This window comes from Callithrix jacchus, chromosome 15 (genome assembly GCF_049354715.1).
Source record: "Callithrix jacchus isolate 240 chromosome 15, calJac240_pri, whole genome shotgun sequence".
NCBI lineage: Eukaryota > Metazoa > Chordata > Mammalia > Primates > Cebidae > Callithrix > Callithrix jacchus.
Genome location: NC_133516.1, coordinates 70,019,549 through 70,036,923, shown reverse-complemented (window position 1 = coordinate 70,036,923; position 17,375 = coordinate 70,019,549). Strand labels below are relative to the sequence as shown.

General features: G+C 50.8%; 1 protein-coding gene across 30 annotated transcripts in view; it reads left to right on the top strand.

Moving 5' to 3' along the window:
* The window catches only part of IQSEC1 (IQ motif and Sec7 domain ArfGEF 1), a 374,166-nt gene extending 369,354 nt beyond the window's left edge, over nucleotides 1-4,812 (top strand). For 19 of the 30 annotated variants that reach the window (XM_035273700.3, XM_078351687.1, XM_035273699.3 and 16 more), the window contains one exon: nucleotides 502-4,812. In XM_035273700.3, coding sequence (XP_035129591.1) covers nucleotides 502-1,044 — 543 coding nt within the window. In that variant the 3' untranslated portion in view covers nucleotides 1,045-4,812. The remainder of the gene's footprint in view (nucleotides 1-501) is intronic. The other 11 variants (XM_078351685.1, XM_078351686.1, XM_035273714.3 and 8 more) reach the window with 1 other exon arrangement.
* Nucleotides 4,813-17,375: the final 12,563 nt, after the last annotated feature.

The following is a 17,375-nucleotide window of genomic DNA, read 5'->3' as shown; positions in this document are numbered from 1 at the left end:
ACCACCTCCCCTGAGGCCTGAGGACCCACATGGGCAGGGCACATGCCCTGAGCCCAGTTGAGCGGCCCTAGGAGAGCTGAGGGCCTGTTTCAGCAGGAGCGGGGCTCCTCTTCCAGGCACACCAGCCCCTCTACACTCGCCACACACAGCGCACAGACATCCCAACCCAGGGGTTCCTATCTGAAACCTCAGGCTGCTGCCAGGGCCAAAGTGCTTGTCAGAACGAGACTGGAAGTCCTCATTGTGCTGCGGCGGTAGAGAGGCAGGCCCCTCCCCGGCCCTCACCCCCCGCCTTGGTCAAAGCCAGTCACCCCTAGCTGCCCTGCACTGTAGTGAGAGGAGGTGGGGCCCAGTCTAGCCTCACTCAGCCCTGCCTTCTGGCCAGTGAGTTGAACTAAGGCTTAGCAATCAGTGGGTGAATTTTTACATTTAAAAAAAAATCATTCTGACCTAAGTGCTTGAAGATCTTTTAATTTTGATTTCTATGAATTTCCTTTTTAGGGCTCCATCATTAGCAGTCCTCACATGCGCCGGAGAGCTACATCAACACGAGAGTGTCCATCTCGCCCACACCAGACTATGCCCAACTCATCTTCCCTCCTGGGCTCCTTATTCGGGAGCAAGAGAGGGAAGCCCCCTCCCCAGGCCCACCTGCCCTCAGCCCCAGCCCCACCGCCCCCCCACCCACCGGTGGTCCTGCCCCACCTGCAGCACTCCATGGCTGGTCACCACCCGGGGCCCCCTGAGGGGCTACCACAGGCCCCCATGCATGGGCATCACACCCAGTACTGCCACATGCAGCAGAACCCACCCCCCTACCACCACCACCACCACCACCATCCGCCCCAGCACATCCAGCATGCACACCAGTACCACCACGGCCCCCATGGGGGGCACCCAGCCTATGGGGCCCATACCCACGGCCATCCACCGCTGCCCTCAGCCCACTTGGGGCATGCAGCGCACCACCATGGGCAGCCCCCTGCCCCACCGCCCCCCACCAGCAGCAAGGCCAAACCCAGCGGCATCAGCACAATTGTGTAGACAGCTTGGGCGGGGGTCCCAGGCTCCCTGAAACAGCTGCACACCACACAGGGCATGCCGGCGGGCCGCCAGCCGCACAACAAACCCGGGGCACTTCTGTTGCCATCTCTCCCCTCTGCCCCTCATGGACAGCCGGAGCCCCAGGAGCCCACAGGGCTGGTGTTGTGTGGAACAAAGGTCCAGATTTCATTTAGCGTTGGTACCCTGGTCCCCGCTCACCTCAGTCTGAGGCATGGGTGGGACTCAGCCACCATCAGCCTTGAAACGGTGCCGCCAGCCAAGTAGATGTTGAACTGCCTCCCCCACTCCAGCTCTCAGATCCCTGCACCCTAATTTACATGCATATGAAAACCCAACCTAGAAAAAGAAGACATGAGATACAAAAACAGAGACAAACCCCAAAACTTGCTGCATTATTGCTCTTTTATTGACAATGGGCAAAAAATTAAGTAGACCTGATATGGTTGATGAAAATACGTAAGTAAACTTTATATAATATAAATATATAAATATATAAATATATATATATATACTGTATAGGTAGTACTTGTGTGTGAAAGGCAGGCATTTCAGTCCACAACATTAGCAATACCCACCTTACAAGGAACTCCATGTACCTAATAGGAAGACAGTACCTTAGTTGGGTGTGTGAGACAGTAGACCAAACCCTAAATGGTAGGAACAAATTCAGATACTTCATATTTTCATACAGAGAAGTCCCTCTAGGACTGGCTAAAATCTTTACACAATCATTACTAACTGTGCCAAGTAACATAGCATCTAACTGTTTAAAAAGTCCAGTATTGCTTTGTATAAATCCTTATTTTATTAACAGAATACTATCATAAATAGTCAGTATTATAATGCTCTGTTATTTCAGGTAAGCAACTAGCTAAACTGCAGTACACTCTACAGTAGCAACTCAGGACAGCTGGTGACAAGCTGGTTGTCTTAGGACATTGGTTACACAGATTCTTAGACACTTTAATGGCTGCGATAACTGTGAATCTCCATGATCCATGTTTCCTTTATGCGCATATGATTTAATGCACACTCATTCAGAGTCCTCCGAGAGGGGCACCCATACACGGCAGAAGTGTTCATCTCCAACATGAAAGTGACCAGCTCTCATCCTCGTCTCCCCAACACCATAACTTCCTCATCCCGCCTCCAACCCACACCAGGCCGAAGCCCTCAGAGAGTGTCTCCACCAGGGACCACTCGAACCTGAAGGTTGACTTTAGCGTTTAGCAACCCAGGGCGGTGTGTGTGTTTCCTGTTTTGTTTTCTGAGTGGTAGCAGTGATCATCGTAATTCCATGTAGCCATGTGCTAGCAGAACCCCTGTGTCATCACCGTGGCCCGTGTGACCCCAGCCGACGAGTGCCCGGCGGAGCCCCTGCTGCCTTCCCATGGTACAGTGAGCTGCCAGGGCATCACATGACTCAGCTGTGCTCTTGTCGCTTCTGTGTTGTGGTGACACCATGCGCTCCCCGGGGCCAGACGCTGCACGCAGCGGGTCTGTGCCCGAGTTACCCACGGGCCATACTTTGTAGTTTCAGCGTTTCGAGCCACTGCAGCCGTCAGTGCTGTGCTCCTAAACCATGGGACCCGAGGACTGCCCCCCAGCGCCTGCCCAGGCGGAGGCCCTTTCAGAAAGGGTGAAGCTCACGCCTGACTCTGCGGGCCGCAGGGCCACGTGCTCGGTGGACAGCGTGGTGAGCCGTGGCGGGACGGCAGGAGGAGAGGGGAGAGCCCCCTCTGGCTGTGTGTCACCTTGGCTGGCTGGCTGGCCAGGGCTTTGCTGATTTCCCTCCTCATATTCCTCCCCTCGGTCATATCATTGAGATCACCGTACCAGCAAATCTGCAAACCAAGCACTTTGTTAATCTCCACAGAGAGCAAATACAGCAATCTAGTTTAGCCTTTTTAAAATAAGTGTGACTTTAACCCCTGTGCCCTCCCATTGATGTGGTGTTTCTTTCTTTGGTGTCTGCTCAGAAAGAAACAGCATGGGAGCATGTGATTGGGTCCAGGCTGGGCTGCGGGGGAACCGCCCTGGTGTCCCGACTCCTCTATTCTTGGGTCTTCCTTAAAAGCCAGGCTCCCCAAAGCACCCTGTTTTGCGGTTTCAAGGAGGTTGTTCTGACCTGGAAGCGTTAAACTGCTGCATGTCATCTGGCGGCAGCTGTGAGGCTGCGCTCTACATATTGTACATTTGCAAAATGTATTGGTGTGACTATAGACACGTCGTTGAAGTAAGGTGATCACATATTGAGTATGTCAGCTTTTCTCACCCTCTTCTGTGCTGAGGGGAGAGTCTCACTGTAAACTTTAGGTTGTTCCAGAAAAGACTCAGGCCAATTGGCACAGAATTGCTCTTTCTGAAGGGCATCGCTGACAAATAGGAACAGACAGTAAACCCCAGGAGGGGCTTTCCCTCTCCCTCTCCTTCGCCATCCTACAAGCCCCGTGGCCTCAGGCTGCCAGCCTCTGGCACTGTCCTGGGTGTGTACTGGAGCCGAGCTGGGCAGCAGGCCTGGGCCTTGCCTAAGGAGCTGCTAAAACCCACTGAGCCCCTTGTGGGGTTTCGAGCTGCACTCAGTGTGTTCCTTCAGGCCAGTGAGGTTTCATCCTGTTTTATTTGCAAGCTTATGAAAAGTTTGTGGAATATACATTGTTGGTGGCTTCCAGAGGCTGGAGGCATGCTGCCCACATCTTCTTTGGGAATCAAAAGCATTCAGTGAACTGGTGTTTCCATGCGTCTTTCATGGGAATATCCCCTCTAGATTCCCACCTGTCACAGCTATAGCTTCGGGGTCCTGGCATCACATCCCCCAGGAGGGGAGGTAGGGGAGGCCGAGGGCTCCAGGATGTCTGCCTGGTCCCTTCTCACTGTGAGAATGCCCTTGGCACACCTTTCTCAAGTCACACAAACTATTACAGTTACATACAGAATTGCTGACAGGAGCAGGAGACCCTGAGGGGAGCAGCTGGCAATGTGAAAAAAGTCTTTTCTGGGACAACAGTCAAATCATGTATTTGTATTTTTTTAAGTTTACCAATGAATTGTACAACAATGTAAAAATAAAGGTCATCCTAATATGATGTGCACATCTTGCTTAAAAATGTCTTCAGCACCCAGTGTAGAGTGATCTTTCCCTCACACACTGCATGCAGCAGGAGCCTCTTGTTTTTCTTAACAATGAGCTGAAAAGATAGCAGATGCTCACAGCTGATGCTGGGTGTTGACTGAGCTCCACGGGAAGCTCTGTGCCTGCAGGTAAGCACGCACGTCTTACAGTTCTCCTTGTAAAATATCATCATCCTTCCTGCCTGAGAAACGAGTGCATTTGTATTTTATATAACAACAGTAGTCAAGGCAGCATTGCAGCACTGAGCAGGGTGCAGTGGGGGTGCTGAGCACAGGACGAACAGGAGGAGGCCTGCCCTCCGCTCAGGTGCATCCACGTCACCCTTCTGTGTGCAGTCACGTTGAGACTGCGTACAGCATGAGTCTCCTCTTGGGAGATGTCTTTTGCCTCCTAGTTTTAAGCAATTAGAATCAGGTCCTGAATCCCCAGACTGTTCAGAGACTTCACGGGACACCTCCCTCACAAGAAGCCTGGCACCCACTGTGTACCTTTGGAAGGAAAGAAGTGCGTTTGTTTTCATCTGCATTCTGTTTGTCAGTGGTAACAGACTCTATCGATGTAAAACCATGGCTGTGATCATGTGGGGAATTCAAATAAATCCTTTGAAACTCTCAGATTCTCACTTTTTCTGAAAAGTCCAGAATTTGTCCTGTTGGCCAGGCCCAGATCTCTAGCTGATGAGTTTACCCATTCCTTGTCGTGACTCTGGGCACTCACTTTCCTTAAAGACATTGGACTGACTTGACTTTGAGGACACGGACACAATTTAAAATAAAGGGACACATCTTGACCAATAGAAGATTTCAAAGGTGTTTATAATTTCTAGCAACTTTCAACAAATGATGGTCCTTTCATGGAGTTAGAGGGGATGAATTCTATTAAGTGTTGAGGTACACTGTGAATGACTTAGGGAAAAACAAAATACCTGGTGGCCTAGTCCCCCGGGTAACGTGGATGATGACATGAGGTCAGAGCAGTCTGCTGTTCCATGTTGGCTGATGTCATTTGCAAAAGCCTAGATGGTAAAGTTATTCTCCTGGAAGAAAGAGGCCTGTGAGGACTCGACTGTCCTGGCCAAAGGTGGTTCCTGAGAACACCACTTTAAATGTCAGTGCATGGCACATCTAACTAGTGCAGAACAAAAAAGTTAATTCTAGTGACCAAAATGAGCTCTGGCCCTCTCTCCATACAGAAATGCATTCTGATTGAAAGATTTTCTCACATTGGCCCCCTCTTCCAGTCTCATTCATAGCCCCTGCTGGCTCGTTCAGACTGAAACCAGGAAGCCAGCCATTTGGGTATACACACACACTGCTGCTTTGCACGATTCCTTTCTCTGCAACTGGGAGTCCATCCCTTTTACAGACCATTCAAGGGCTCTTCAAGAGAAGCTGGTTACAAAAATCCCCTGAAATACCCAGTTCTGCCTCAGGGTTTGATTTTTACAACACAGATCTGCAGCCCACGAGCTGCTGGAGGTGGGTGAGCTAGGTCAGGGCTCCGAGGCTGTGATCTGGGGACTGTGTGTGTCTCTCCTGCCCAGAGACTGAGCTCCATGATCTGCCTGTGTCCAGTGACAGCCAGGACTGGGCTTATCAGCGTGTGTCTGAAAATGAATGGATGGTTGGAAGAAGCAGGGGCTCGGGTCACAGCACCACCAGCAGCTGGTCTTGGAGGTTACAGATCATTGTCATTAAAAAATGTATGGAAACCCGTTCGCTCATCCCCCCTGCCACTTCCCTTGACACTGAGAAGTGTGGCTAGGAAACACCTGACTCAGACCTTGAGAGTGTGTTTCTTCCTCCCTTGCTGCACATGACTTCTGTGCCACTGAATCCCAGAAACATGTTTAGCCCCTGCTTCACCTGACCCCTCAGCAGCTGTGAGTCTGATGGTGCCCGCCTTCTTAAAACGCTGGTTCCCGGGTACCTCTGAGCCATGCGCCCTTCCTGCTCTCTGGCAACTCCTTCACAGTCTTCTGTGCAGGCCTGTCCTCCTCCACGGAGCTCGTGTGTGGCTTAGATCAAGCCCAAGCCCTCTTCCTCCCTGTCCCCTCTCCTGAGGCACCTCACACAAGCCCCCAGTCTCAGTCCACCTGCATGCCCTTGGCTTCCACATGTCATCTCCATCCCAGACCTCTACTCTGAGCACCCACGTGCCCTTGGTGTTTCTGACAGCCCCGCAAGCCCTCCATGGCCAGGTTCTCCATCGTATAGCCCCATGCGGCAGAAACCGGGTCCTCTCCTCTTCCCTGTCTTAGTGAATGACATCACCATTGACTTGTTTAAACTGGAACCTAGGGTTGCTTGTGACCCTCTCCCTCGTGTCTCACCCATCTGTCCCCAAACCCTCTTGATTTGTGCCTCCTGCTTCTGGAATCCATCCGAGTCTCTTCACACCTCGCCCCACTGCAGGCCCTCATGTCTCTCTCCTGGACTAGAGCTCCCTGCCTTGGCACTGGCCTTCCTGGGGGTACCCCGTCTAATCCTTAGGTGGCATCAGAGCCTTTTTGTTTTTAGACAGGGTCTTGCTCTGTTGCTGAAGCTGGAGTGTGGTGGTGCAGTCACAGCTCACTGCAGCCTTGACCTCCTGTGATCCTCCCACCTCAGCCTCCTGAGTAGTTGTGACTACTGGGGCGCACCACCATACATGATGAGAGTTTTTTTGTGTTTGTAGAGATGGGGGTCTCACTATGTTGCCCAAGCTGATCTCAAACTCCTGGACTCAAGCAATCCTCCCACCTTGGCCTCCCAAAGTGCTGAGATGACAGCCGTGAGTCACCATGCCCAGCTGCCTAGACATGGAGCCATTTTTTTAAGGTGCTCCTACTTAAAGCCCTATGGGTGATTTCCTGTTGCCCTTAAGGAGGAATGAAATCTCATCCCTCACATGGCCCCTGCCTGCCCACAACAGTCACATTCCCCTCACATTCCAGCCATACCAACCTTGATTGTTTTGTTACTGTTCATGCATGTCCTTTGACAGTAAGGGTCAAAAAGTCAAGACAGTGTCTTTGAACATGCTGTGATCTCAACGTGGAACACCAAATAGATTTCCTAAGTGGATGCTGTGGGAGCACAGCAGGAAATATGCTACAATGCATGATACCACGTGGTGGCAACATGAGATCAGGGCCCAGGAACCGGGGTGGAGCCTGTGCTGGCAGGGCCTTGGGGCCCAGTGGCACTCCTTGTTAAGTAAGTAAAAATTGGGGCAGTGGTAGGAGGCATTTAGACATTGTGTTTTAACTTACGTCGTGTCTTTTAACACATAGTAAATCTAGTGATTATAGATTGATGAAAAACAGGAAAAAAATGTCCCCACAATCTCACTACCTCAAATCACATGTAATGGAGTATGTGGCTGACTGTTCTTCCATCGTCCCTCCACACATATTTCTCAGTCACCTAGTTTACATCTCTGAAGGGCTTCCGAAGGGTAGTGTCACTGTTGCTTGGCGCCCCATGTGGAAAGTGTCATCGGTCACACACCTCTATGGAACAATGCATTGCCTGCAGTTCAATGCATTTCTTTCTGCTGGGCCTCTGGAAGAGATGGTGTGTGTATATGAATGAATCTCTGAATGATAGCCTGTGCATTCTACAGAATACAGTTTAGTAACAGTGTGTGTGTAAATGCTATTCTTTTTCCCTTAATCTATTGTGAGGCAATGGAAGATTCAACAATGTATAATGTCACATAACATTCCACCTTACAGATGCCCCATAATGTGTTCAGCCATGCAGATAGTGTTGTGTTGGTGGACAAGGATCAAACAAAAAGAAATAATCAAGTTTCTGACAGAGTTGGTGATTCTGGCGAGGGCGAGGGGCTGGAGAGGGGAACACCGCGGTTTGACCTGAGTGCTAAGTTCCCGGGACGACCATGGACCCCGTTTTGGTGCTGCTGGAGGCCAGGTGTCCCCTGAGATGCCTCTTAGCTCAGTGCATTCAGTTCAGTGCCCAATTTTCAAGAGACCCCATCTCACCGCTCAGCCCAGAGAAGGCCTGTGATGAGATCTGGGGGCTGCTGATGGCAGGCATGGGGCAAAGGCCACCCACCCTCATTTCTAACATGGAGCTTCAGAACTTTCAAGGCCCTCAGGGAAAGCTTTCTTCCTTGTCCATTATTCCTTCCACACCCACACCCACACCTCCACATTCAAGTGTTCCAATTAAATCTGAAAGGTAGGACCTAGAGCACTTAGTCATTCTCCATGTAGTTAATAGGGAAGAACACATTCTAAAAAATACCTGAGGAGAATACCTGAATTGGAATCTCTTCTCACATCCTCTGAGAACTTTTCAAAGAACAAGTATGGGCCAGGTGCAGTGACTCACGCCTGTACTCTCAGCCCAGGCAATATAGTGAGATCCCATCTCTACAACATCAAAACATTAACTGGGCATGGTGGTGCATGCCTGTGTGTCCAGCTACTCTGGAGGCTGAGGTAGGAGGATTGCTTCAGCCAGTGAATTCAAGGCTACGTGAGCCAACATCACCCCACTGCACTCCAGCCTGGGCCACAGAGCAAGACCATATCTCCAAAACAAAGAAACAGAGTCACCTATAGCTGTCAGACCTACACTGTTTGGGAGAGAGCAAAAACCACGAAATTCACTTAAAGGTCAGTGGGAAAATAAACATCTTAGAGTGGCAGAGTTGACGTAGAATCACTTGCCAGGGTGGGGTACAGGGGCAGGGATGATGCACAGTGGGAGGGGATGATGGGGTCCCCATGGAGGTCCTGGGTAGGGTGCAGGGTGGGGTGTGCACAGCTGGAGGTCCCAGTGGAGGTCCTAGGTAAAGGGCAGGGGTGAGGGTGTACAGCTGAAGGGGTTTGGGGGGGTCCTCGTGGAGGTCCTGGGTAAAGGGCATGGGTGGGAGGGCACACAGTGGGAGGGGTGGGGAGTCCCCGTGGAGGTCCTGGGTGGGGTGCAGGGGTGGGGGTTACACAGCCAGAGGGGGTGTGGGGTCCCTGTGGAAGTCCTGGGTGGGGTGCAGAGGCCAGGAGGATGCACAGCGGTAGGAGATGGGGGGCCCTGTGGAGATCCTGGGAGGGTGCCAGGGGCAGGCAGGGGGGTGCCCAGCAGGAGGAAATGGGGTGGTCCCTGAGGAGGTGAATTGCATGGAGCAGGAGGAGGTAGCTGCCCTGAGAGGAGAAAGATGATCTGCTAAGCAAGAGCTACAGGAAGTGCCCAGGACAGGCTGTGGGGCCAGAGGTACCTCGGAAGGGTGTTTGGGAGCCTTGGTGATGAAGGGCAAGAAGGAAGCAGCTAAAGAGGGGCCTCAATCACAGAGATGCTGTCGAATTATGGGAACTGCAATTCACCTTAGCAGCAAAAGAGGGCATGATTGCACCACCAAACCCAGGAAACCACCCGTATGTTTAAAAACGGGAAGAGAAAGGGAAGGGCAGAGTCAGCTGCTGCACTGATAGCAGGTGAGAGTCGGGTGATTTTATTGCAGCTGACAGTGCTCAATAATAGCACAAGGCCAGTTAGGAAAAGCAGGCACTGTGGGCAATAGCAGAAGGCACTGTTAGCAAGGCAGCCCTTAACTGTTAGCAGTCAGCTTGACTAGGCTAAGGGATATCCAGGGAGCAGGGAGAGCATGACTTCTCACATTTCTGTGGGGTTTCTGGAAGAGATGAGCACTTGACTCAGTGAACTGACTGAGGGCCACCTGCACCAGTGTGATTGGCCTGCTCCAATCTGCTAAGGCCCAGGTGCACCAAACAGGCAGGAGGGGAAACTTGTTCTCTGCTCGACCTGGGACATCCGCCTTCTCCTGCCCTTGCATATGAGAACTCCAGGTGCTTGGGCCTCTGGACTCTGTGTATTAAACCAGAAGCCCCCCAGGTTCTTAGGCCTGTGGCCTGGGATTGAGAGGACACCACCAGCTCTTCTGGTTCTTAGGCCTTTGGAGTGGACTGAACTGCATCACGGGCTCTCCAGGTCTCTAGCTTGCCACTGGCATATCCTGGGGCTTCCTGGTCTCCAGAAGGGCATGAACCAATCAATTCCCACAATAAATGTCCTCATCAGTGTGTGAGTGTGTGTGTATCCTATTTGTTCAGTTTCTCTGGAGAACACTGACTAATACAGCTCTAGCACAAAAATACAGGCTTCCTAAATACGGGGGCGGGGGGGAAACAAGCTAAAAACGGGGAGTGGAACAGACCACAGTCTTCAGAATGAAAGGCACATGAGGACATCATACCCCACACAGTGAATTCACAACAGCAAACAACCTTCCAGAACAAACCAAAGACGCCAGCTACATCAAAACGCAAGAGTGGCTAGCTCCCCTGCTAAGAAAAAGGTCTTTGAAGACCTCATATCCATCAGCTACCACCACCCTAGTTCTGTGCGGCAACCCCAAAGCATGCAGGAGACAACCACTGATTTCTCAGCCCACATCTGCAGATGCATGGGGTTCCCCTCGTCTAGAACTGGATCAGTCTGAGCCGTAGGGGGTCTAAGCCTGCTACACGTGTCCCTCATTCTCCTGACCCTACCGGTCAAGGCCTGTCCTGGTCATGTAGGCTGGAGTGCAGGAGCATGAGCCTGGCCCCGAGCACACTGCACACCTTTGCTCATGCCAGGCACACCACAATCCTGTTGACCACTTTGCTCCACGCCCAGCCCAACGTCAAAGGGTGGGGAAGCGTTCCCTGCCTTGAAGGGAGTCATGATTAGGTATGGACTAGAAATGCATTGCATCTAACCCAGACCACAAAGCAAAACCCACAGACTCTCTACCAATACACAAGAGACACACCTAAGACAAAAATTCAGAAAGGCTCAATGCTGCCCATAAAGACATGCACAGAGGGGTACGAGCTAATGAAGCCCAGTAAGTTACAGTCTTGATATCTGACAGGGTAGAAATCAGCCTTAAAAACAAGGTGCAAGAGAAAGTGACTTGATAACGCTAGAAGCTGCAATTCCCAATGAAGACAGGACAGGAATATCTATGCACCACATAAGACAACAGCAGCCTTCAAAGCACCAAAACTACAGGATAGGAAGGAAGAAATAAAAGCACATTCATAAATGTTAACATGCCACTCTGAATCCAAGACAGGTTAAGAGGCCAAATGAAATGATCTAGAAGCCCTCAGTTACGGATGTGATACCAAGCATTGAGCTTCAATAACAGAAAACACCTTTCCACACTCCCTTGGAACGTTTGTGGAAACTAGCCACCTATTAAAGCACAAAGGAAACTTCCATAATTCCACAAGGCAGAGTAAACATACTCTCTACTCACAGTACAGCAAAAACAGAAATTAAAGACTCAAAAATTCCCTGCTGGAAATGTTATTCACTCTATTAAATTACTCTTGGGTCAGAGGACAAATACCACAACCACATAATTTGTTTAAAAATGATGACACCTTATATCAGAATCCATGATGCCATTAAAGCGATGACACAAAGAAAATTACATCCAAAATGGAAAAGGAACATCAAATGCAAAATTAGGAAAAGATTAAACGAAGGAGAAACAAGTGCAAAATAACAAGCAAGGCTGGGTGTGGTGGCTTATGCCTGTAATCCCAGCATTTTGGGAGGCTGAGCCAGGCAGATTACTTGAGGCCAGGAGTTCGAGAACAGCCTGGCCAACATGGGAAAACCCCGTTTCTACTAAAAGTACAAAAATTAGCCGGATGTGATGGCGCACACCTGTGATCTCAGCTGCTTGGGAGGCTGAGGCAGGAGAATTGCTAGAACCCTGGGGGTTGCAGTGAGCTGAGATCGTGCTACTGCACGGCAGCCTGGGCAACAGAGTGAAATCCTGTCTCAAAAAAAAAAAAAAAAAAAAAGCAAAAATTAGACCAGGCTGAAATCCTTTTGAGCAACTGCTACACCAGCTCCGAGGTCAGAGTCTTTGGTGCCCCAGAGGTTCTGGAGACCTTGTAGGTGAGGGGCATTTGCATGAGGCCAGGCCGGAGCTGGGGGCGTCAGGAGGGACCTGGAGGAAGAGGGAATGTGGTGTGGATGTCCTGGGCCAGGTGTCTTTAAAATTAAACCTTACAATTAGAATTTTTAAATCAAAAATACTGTTCTTTTTCCATGGCACTATTGCTGTCTCTCAGGCCATGTGCTTGTATTAATTGTTCTAACCTCTGCTGGTCTTTCCCAGCTACAAGTTAAGCTTGTGGGGGCAGCACTGAGAACACAGAGAAGGTGCCAGTGAGTGTGTGGTGCGTGGCGTAGAAGAATTCAGTGCAGGAGCATCCACCACAGAGCAGGGAGGAAAGCCCTAATTCCTGCTGGGCAAGGCCCCTCTCTCCCGGCCTCACTTTCCCGTGACTAAGTAGAGGGGTGAATGATCCCTCAGGCCCGGAGCCTGGCAGGCTGGCAAGAGTTCTGGGGGGAGAGAACCCAGGAGTTCCTCGGATTCTCCACCTGCCCTTCCTCCTGCCTTGCTGCAGCCAGCATGGCCGCCTGTCCTCCCGTAGAAGCAGAGAATGCCCAGCACCGCTAATGAGGGAGGAGGGCCGGCCCGCTGGTGGCTGCTGGAGACCAGCCGTGAGCAGAGCTCGGCTGCTGCCTTGGAGAGCTGGTGCTTGGTGATACTTCATGTTGGTTTAGCATTTTTTTAAGCAGCACTTGATTAGAATTGAATGAGCTTGAATTTGATTCTGATGACGTTCATATTGATTTATCCTTCTTTCAAAAAACACCCTAAGTATGGACAGGGCTTCCTGACCTCTGCAGAGTGCACACCGTCCATGAGCAGTGCCCAGGTATCATTACCTGCCCACGAGGTGTGACCTGGGCAGCAGTCCCCACCTGTACCCTTTTTGCCCCAAGATTGAAGCCCCGCATGTCAGGCTGAAGCGGGGGTGCTTCCAGAGATGGGCCACACAGAGCAGCCCTCCAGCCTGGAGGTCCCTCCCGCCTGGGGCTCCACTCAGTGATCCCTCCACTCTGCAGAATGTGTGCCCCCAGCTCTGATGTTTCTCTCAAGTGAAATTCGGGTTCCCAAAGGAGAAGTCTCTTAGGTGGCCCAGCTTCATCACATACACAGTTGGCACAGCCGGCAGCCAGGAACTTCTGCCTGCTACCCTGACCTTCTCTAGCCCTGAGACTAACCAAACCTTTTATCTCTTTTCCCACCTCTTTCCTCTCTGATCTCACCTTCCAGATAAAACTGTTGAGATTTTGACTGGAATTCCTGTTTTTCTTCAAGCTCGTTTTTTTTCTCATCAATTGCAATTATGTTGTGCCTGTTGAATTAGTCTGCTCAGGCTGCATTAACAAAACCCCAGAGCCAGGGCAGCTCCAGCAACAGACGTTTTGTTTCCTCACAGTTCTGGAGAGTGGAAGTCTGTGAGCAAGATGGTGGCACATTTGGTTTCTGGTGAGGGCGCTCTTTCGGGCTCACAGACTGCTGTGTTCTCACTGTGTCCTCCCATGCCCTTTCTGCTGTGTGCACAGAGAGCAGACACACGAGCAAGGTGTCTCTGGTGTCTCCTCTTTTTTTTTTGAGATGGAGTCTTGCTCTGTCGCCCAACCTGGAGTGCAGTGGCATGATCTCAGCTCACTGCAACCTCCACCTCCATTATTCTAGCAATTCTCCTACCTCAGCCTCCCGAGTAGCTGGGATTATAGGTGCCTGCCACCACGCCTGGCTAATTTTTTTGTATTTGTATTAGAGACAAGGTTTCACCATGTTGGCCAGGCTGGTCCCAAATTCTTGACCTCAGGTGATCCACCCACCTCGGTCTCCCAAAGTGCTGTGATTATAGATGTGAGCTACCACTGTCTGGCCTGGTGTCACCTTTTCTTATAAGGACATGAATTCTCTCAGATCAGGGCCCCACCCTGTGACCTCATTTAACCTTCATCCCTTCCTTTCTCCAAATACAGCCACCCAAAGGGTTAGGGATTCCACACAGGAATTTTGGAAGAACACAAACATTCCACCCATGATACTGGTGTCAATTTTTAGGTCTTGTTTCAGTTCCTTTAGTAAGATTAATTGGTTTATTTTATAGAGACAGGGTCTTGCTCTGTCACCTAGGCTGATGGTCAGTGGTGCAGTCATCACTCACTGCAAACACAAACTTTTGGGCTCAAGGGATCTTACCACGATAGCCTTCTAAGTAGCTGGGACTACAGGCACACTCAGGCTATACTTGATTTATGTAGGATCCTTTGCCTTTCATATTAAACATATTCCTGGGTACTGGTAAGAATGCAAAACACTGCTATTCATAACAGCTAAAAAGCAGGAACAACTCACATGTCCATCAACTGATAAGTGAATAAACAAAAGGTAGTTTATCCATGCATTCGAATATTGTTCAGCTATAAGAAGGAATAACGTAGTGACACATGCTGCAGCATGAGTGTTAGGTGAAGGAAGCCAGTTGCAAAAGACTGCATGTTGTATGATTCCATTTCAGTGAGATGTCCAGGCTGAGTGCACTGGCTCATGCCTGAAACTACAGCACTTTGGGAGGCTGAGGCAGAAGGATCGCTTGAAACCGGGAGTTTGAGACCAGCATGGGCAACAGAGCAAGGCCCGGTCTCTACTAAAAGCTAAAACTTAGCTGGGCATGGCAGTGTGAGCTTCTAGTCTCAGCTACTTGGGAGGGTCCTGTGAGCTCAGGAGTTAGAGGCTGCGGTGAGCTGTGATTGTGCCACTGCACTCCCACCTGGGCAACAAAGAGAGAACCTGTCTTAAAAGAAGAAAGAAAACATTATTCTAAGGGAAAGAAGCCTGACAGAGGAGGACAAATATTGTATCACTCCACTCTTACGAAGTACCGAGAACAGGAAAATTCATAGAGACAAAAATAGAACAGAGTGGGGTCGGGGGAATGGAGAATTACTCTTGAAGGGGCATACAATTTCTGGTGGGGATGACGGAAAGCTCTGGAAATAAATAGTGGTGATGTTTGCACAACATTGTGGATATATTTAATAATGTGAGGTGGACACGTAAAATGGTACATTTTATGTATGTTTGATACTCTTTTAATAATAAAAAATAGGAAACTGCTGAGTGCAATAAAGTCAAAAACCAGTGAATGCCTAAAGCCCATGAACTTAAAAATGAGGCTTTGCCTCACAAAAACCCCAGCTGCCTCTGCATCTGCCCCCTTCCCATGTGTCTCTGCACCCCAAGCTGTCAGCCCTTTTGCTGTCAGACGCTCTCCCAGTGACCGGGCTGGCCTTGGGGGCTAACCCAGCACAGGAGGCAGAGGGATAGAAACCTGGGACTCCTCCCAGGCTGAGAGATCAAATTCTGGTGCTGGGCCTCCTGAGTTTCTGGAACTCCGGGCTATGAATCAGGGTGGGGTCCAGAGATTTTTACTCAGTTTGTGGGGACATGTGAGTTAGGACTCATTTCTTGGCCCATAAGGCTGTGTAAGCATCCCCTGGCAATTCAGCTGGCTTTGCTGCTGAAGGAAGCTGTAGGTAGAGAATGCAGAGAAGCCCCCCAGGCACCCTCCCTCCCCAGTGGAGCAGGGACCTGGAAAGTCAGTGTCCTTTCCTTTCCTCCCAGCGTCAGTCACTCTCACCCCTGTGGCCAGTGTGGAAACTGGGATTCTGGGAATTGACCCAGGCACCTTTGACTCTACAAGTAGGCCCCTGAGCTGCCCAGGCAATACCTCCAGGAGTGCCAAGTCAGGAAACTCAATGGAGAGCTGGATCTTTAAGAAAACTTCATGCCTAGGCCCCACCTCAGCACCATGGAGTTCCTTGGTCTGGAAGAAGCACCTGTGTGTTGAAGCCTCACCTGATGATTTGAGTGTGTGGCCAGGGTGGAGAAGCACACACTTCTGGATGCTCTCGGCAGAGGCCTTGGCCCAGGACTTCTGCAGAACCAGGCAAGGAGCCTGCAGTTCCCGCCTTCCACCACCCACAGCCCTGGACAATGACAGGCTGGGCAAGAGAGACACATATTGGTGGGCACAAAAGATCTGTTTCTGTTCCTGCACCAAGTATTTCTGTGTAGGAAAAGAAATGCCTTCTCTCTTCATTAAGGCCCAAAGCCAGCAGAACTGCTCTTCTGCCTGGCCCTTCTAGTGTATTTGTGAATATGGTTTCTGGAGGAAGTTGTAGTTCTACTGTCACGTCTGGAGGCAGGCAGGGCTGAGGTCTGGAGGAGGCAGGGGGTCCCAGGAAGGATGGACCCTGAGCTGCTGTGTCTACATGGGGTGCTGGGCTGTGGACAGAGGCAGGTTGCTCGTTTGCACATAGACCAGCCCAAGGAGGCCTGAGAAGGAGCTGCAGCCATTCCAGGCTGCATTTGGGAATCTATTGCTAAGTGTGGCAGGCCTGTGGCAGTTGCCAGGAGCTGGCCCTGCAAGCCAGGCTGTGACCCTGCTGCTCCAATCTCTTGCTCTCTGGGTTCTGTGGTGCTAGGAGGAGCCTTCTGGATGCTTCCTTCCAGACCTGGGACAGAAAGTCAAGGGAAGAAGAGCATGCCCTGGTGGCCAGCCTGGCAGTGGTGAGTGGCTCCAGTGGGGAGAGGCCCAGGGACCAGGACTGGGTGCCAGGATCTGTTTGGCAAAGAATCTCTGGCCAGCTGCTGCCCTCAGAAACCAGTTATGAAGGAAAACCAGGTCAAGAAACTGATGCCTGCCCCACAGGAGCTCACAAACTCAGGGCCAAACAGGCCTGGGAATGGGGAGGGACCTCTGTGGCACTTGGGGCTGCAGCCACAGACAGAGACCACGTCCATTGGGCCTGCAGTGGAGCCTTGCCACTGTCACGGGCAGCACAGGCGGGAAACAGCATCGGTCACAGGCGGCCTGCAGGCCAGCCCTGAGCTGCAGGTGGGTTTTGTTTTATGTTCTACAGTTTTTCTTTAATCTGAAGTTTTATGACTCCAGTGTTTAACATACACACACACACACACACACACACACACACACACACGAGATCACATACAAAAATGCTGATTCCCATGTCTCTTCAAAATGTCTTACAGCCCCAGGTCCCCATTCTGCTTGCTGTGGCAGCTGGAACCACAGGTGCTCCCTGGTAGGGCCACCGTATCCTCTAGCACCTGCCCCTCACCTCATGCCTCTCAGGCAGATTTGGATCAGATGCCTGGCCAGGTAGGTCTGCAATCCTGTGGCCCCCAGGAGAGATATAATAAATGCTGTTGGCTTTTTGCAGAAGGGGTTTTCTTGGGACAAAATTTG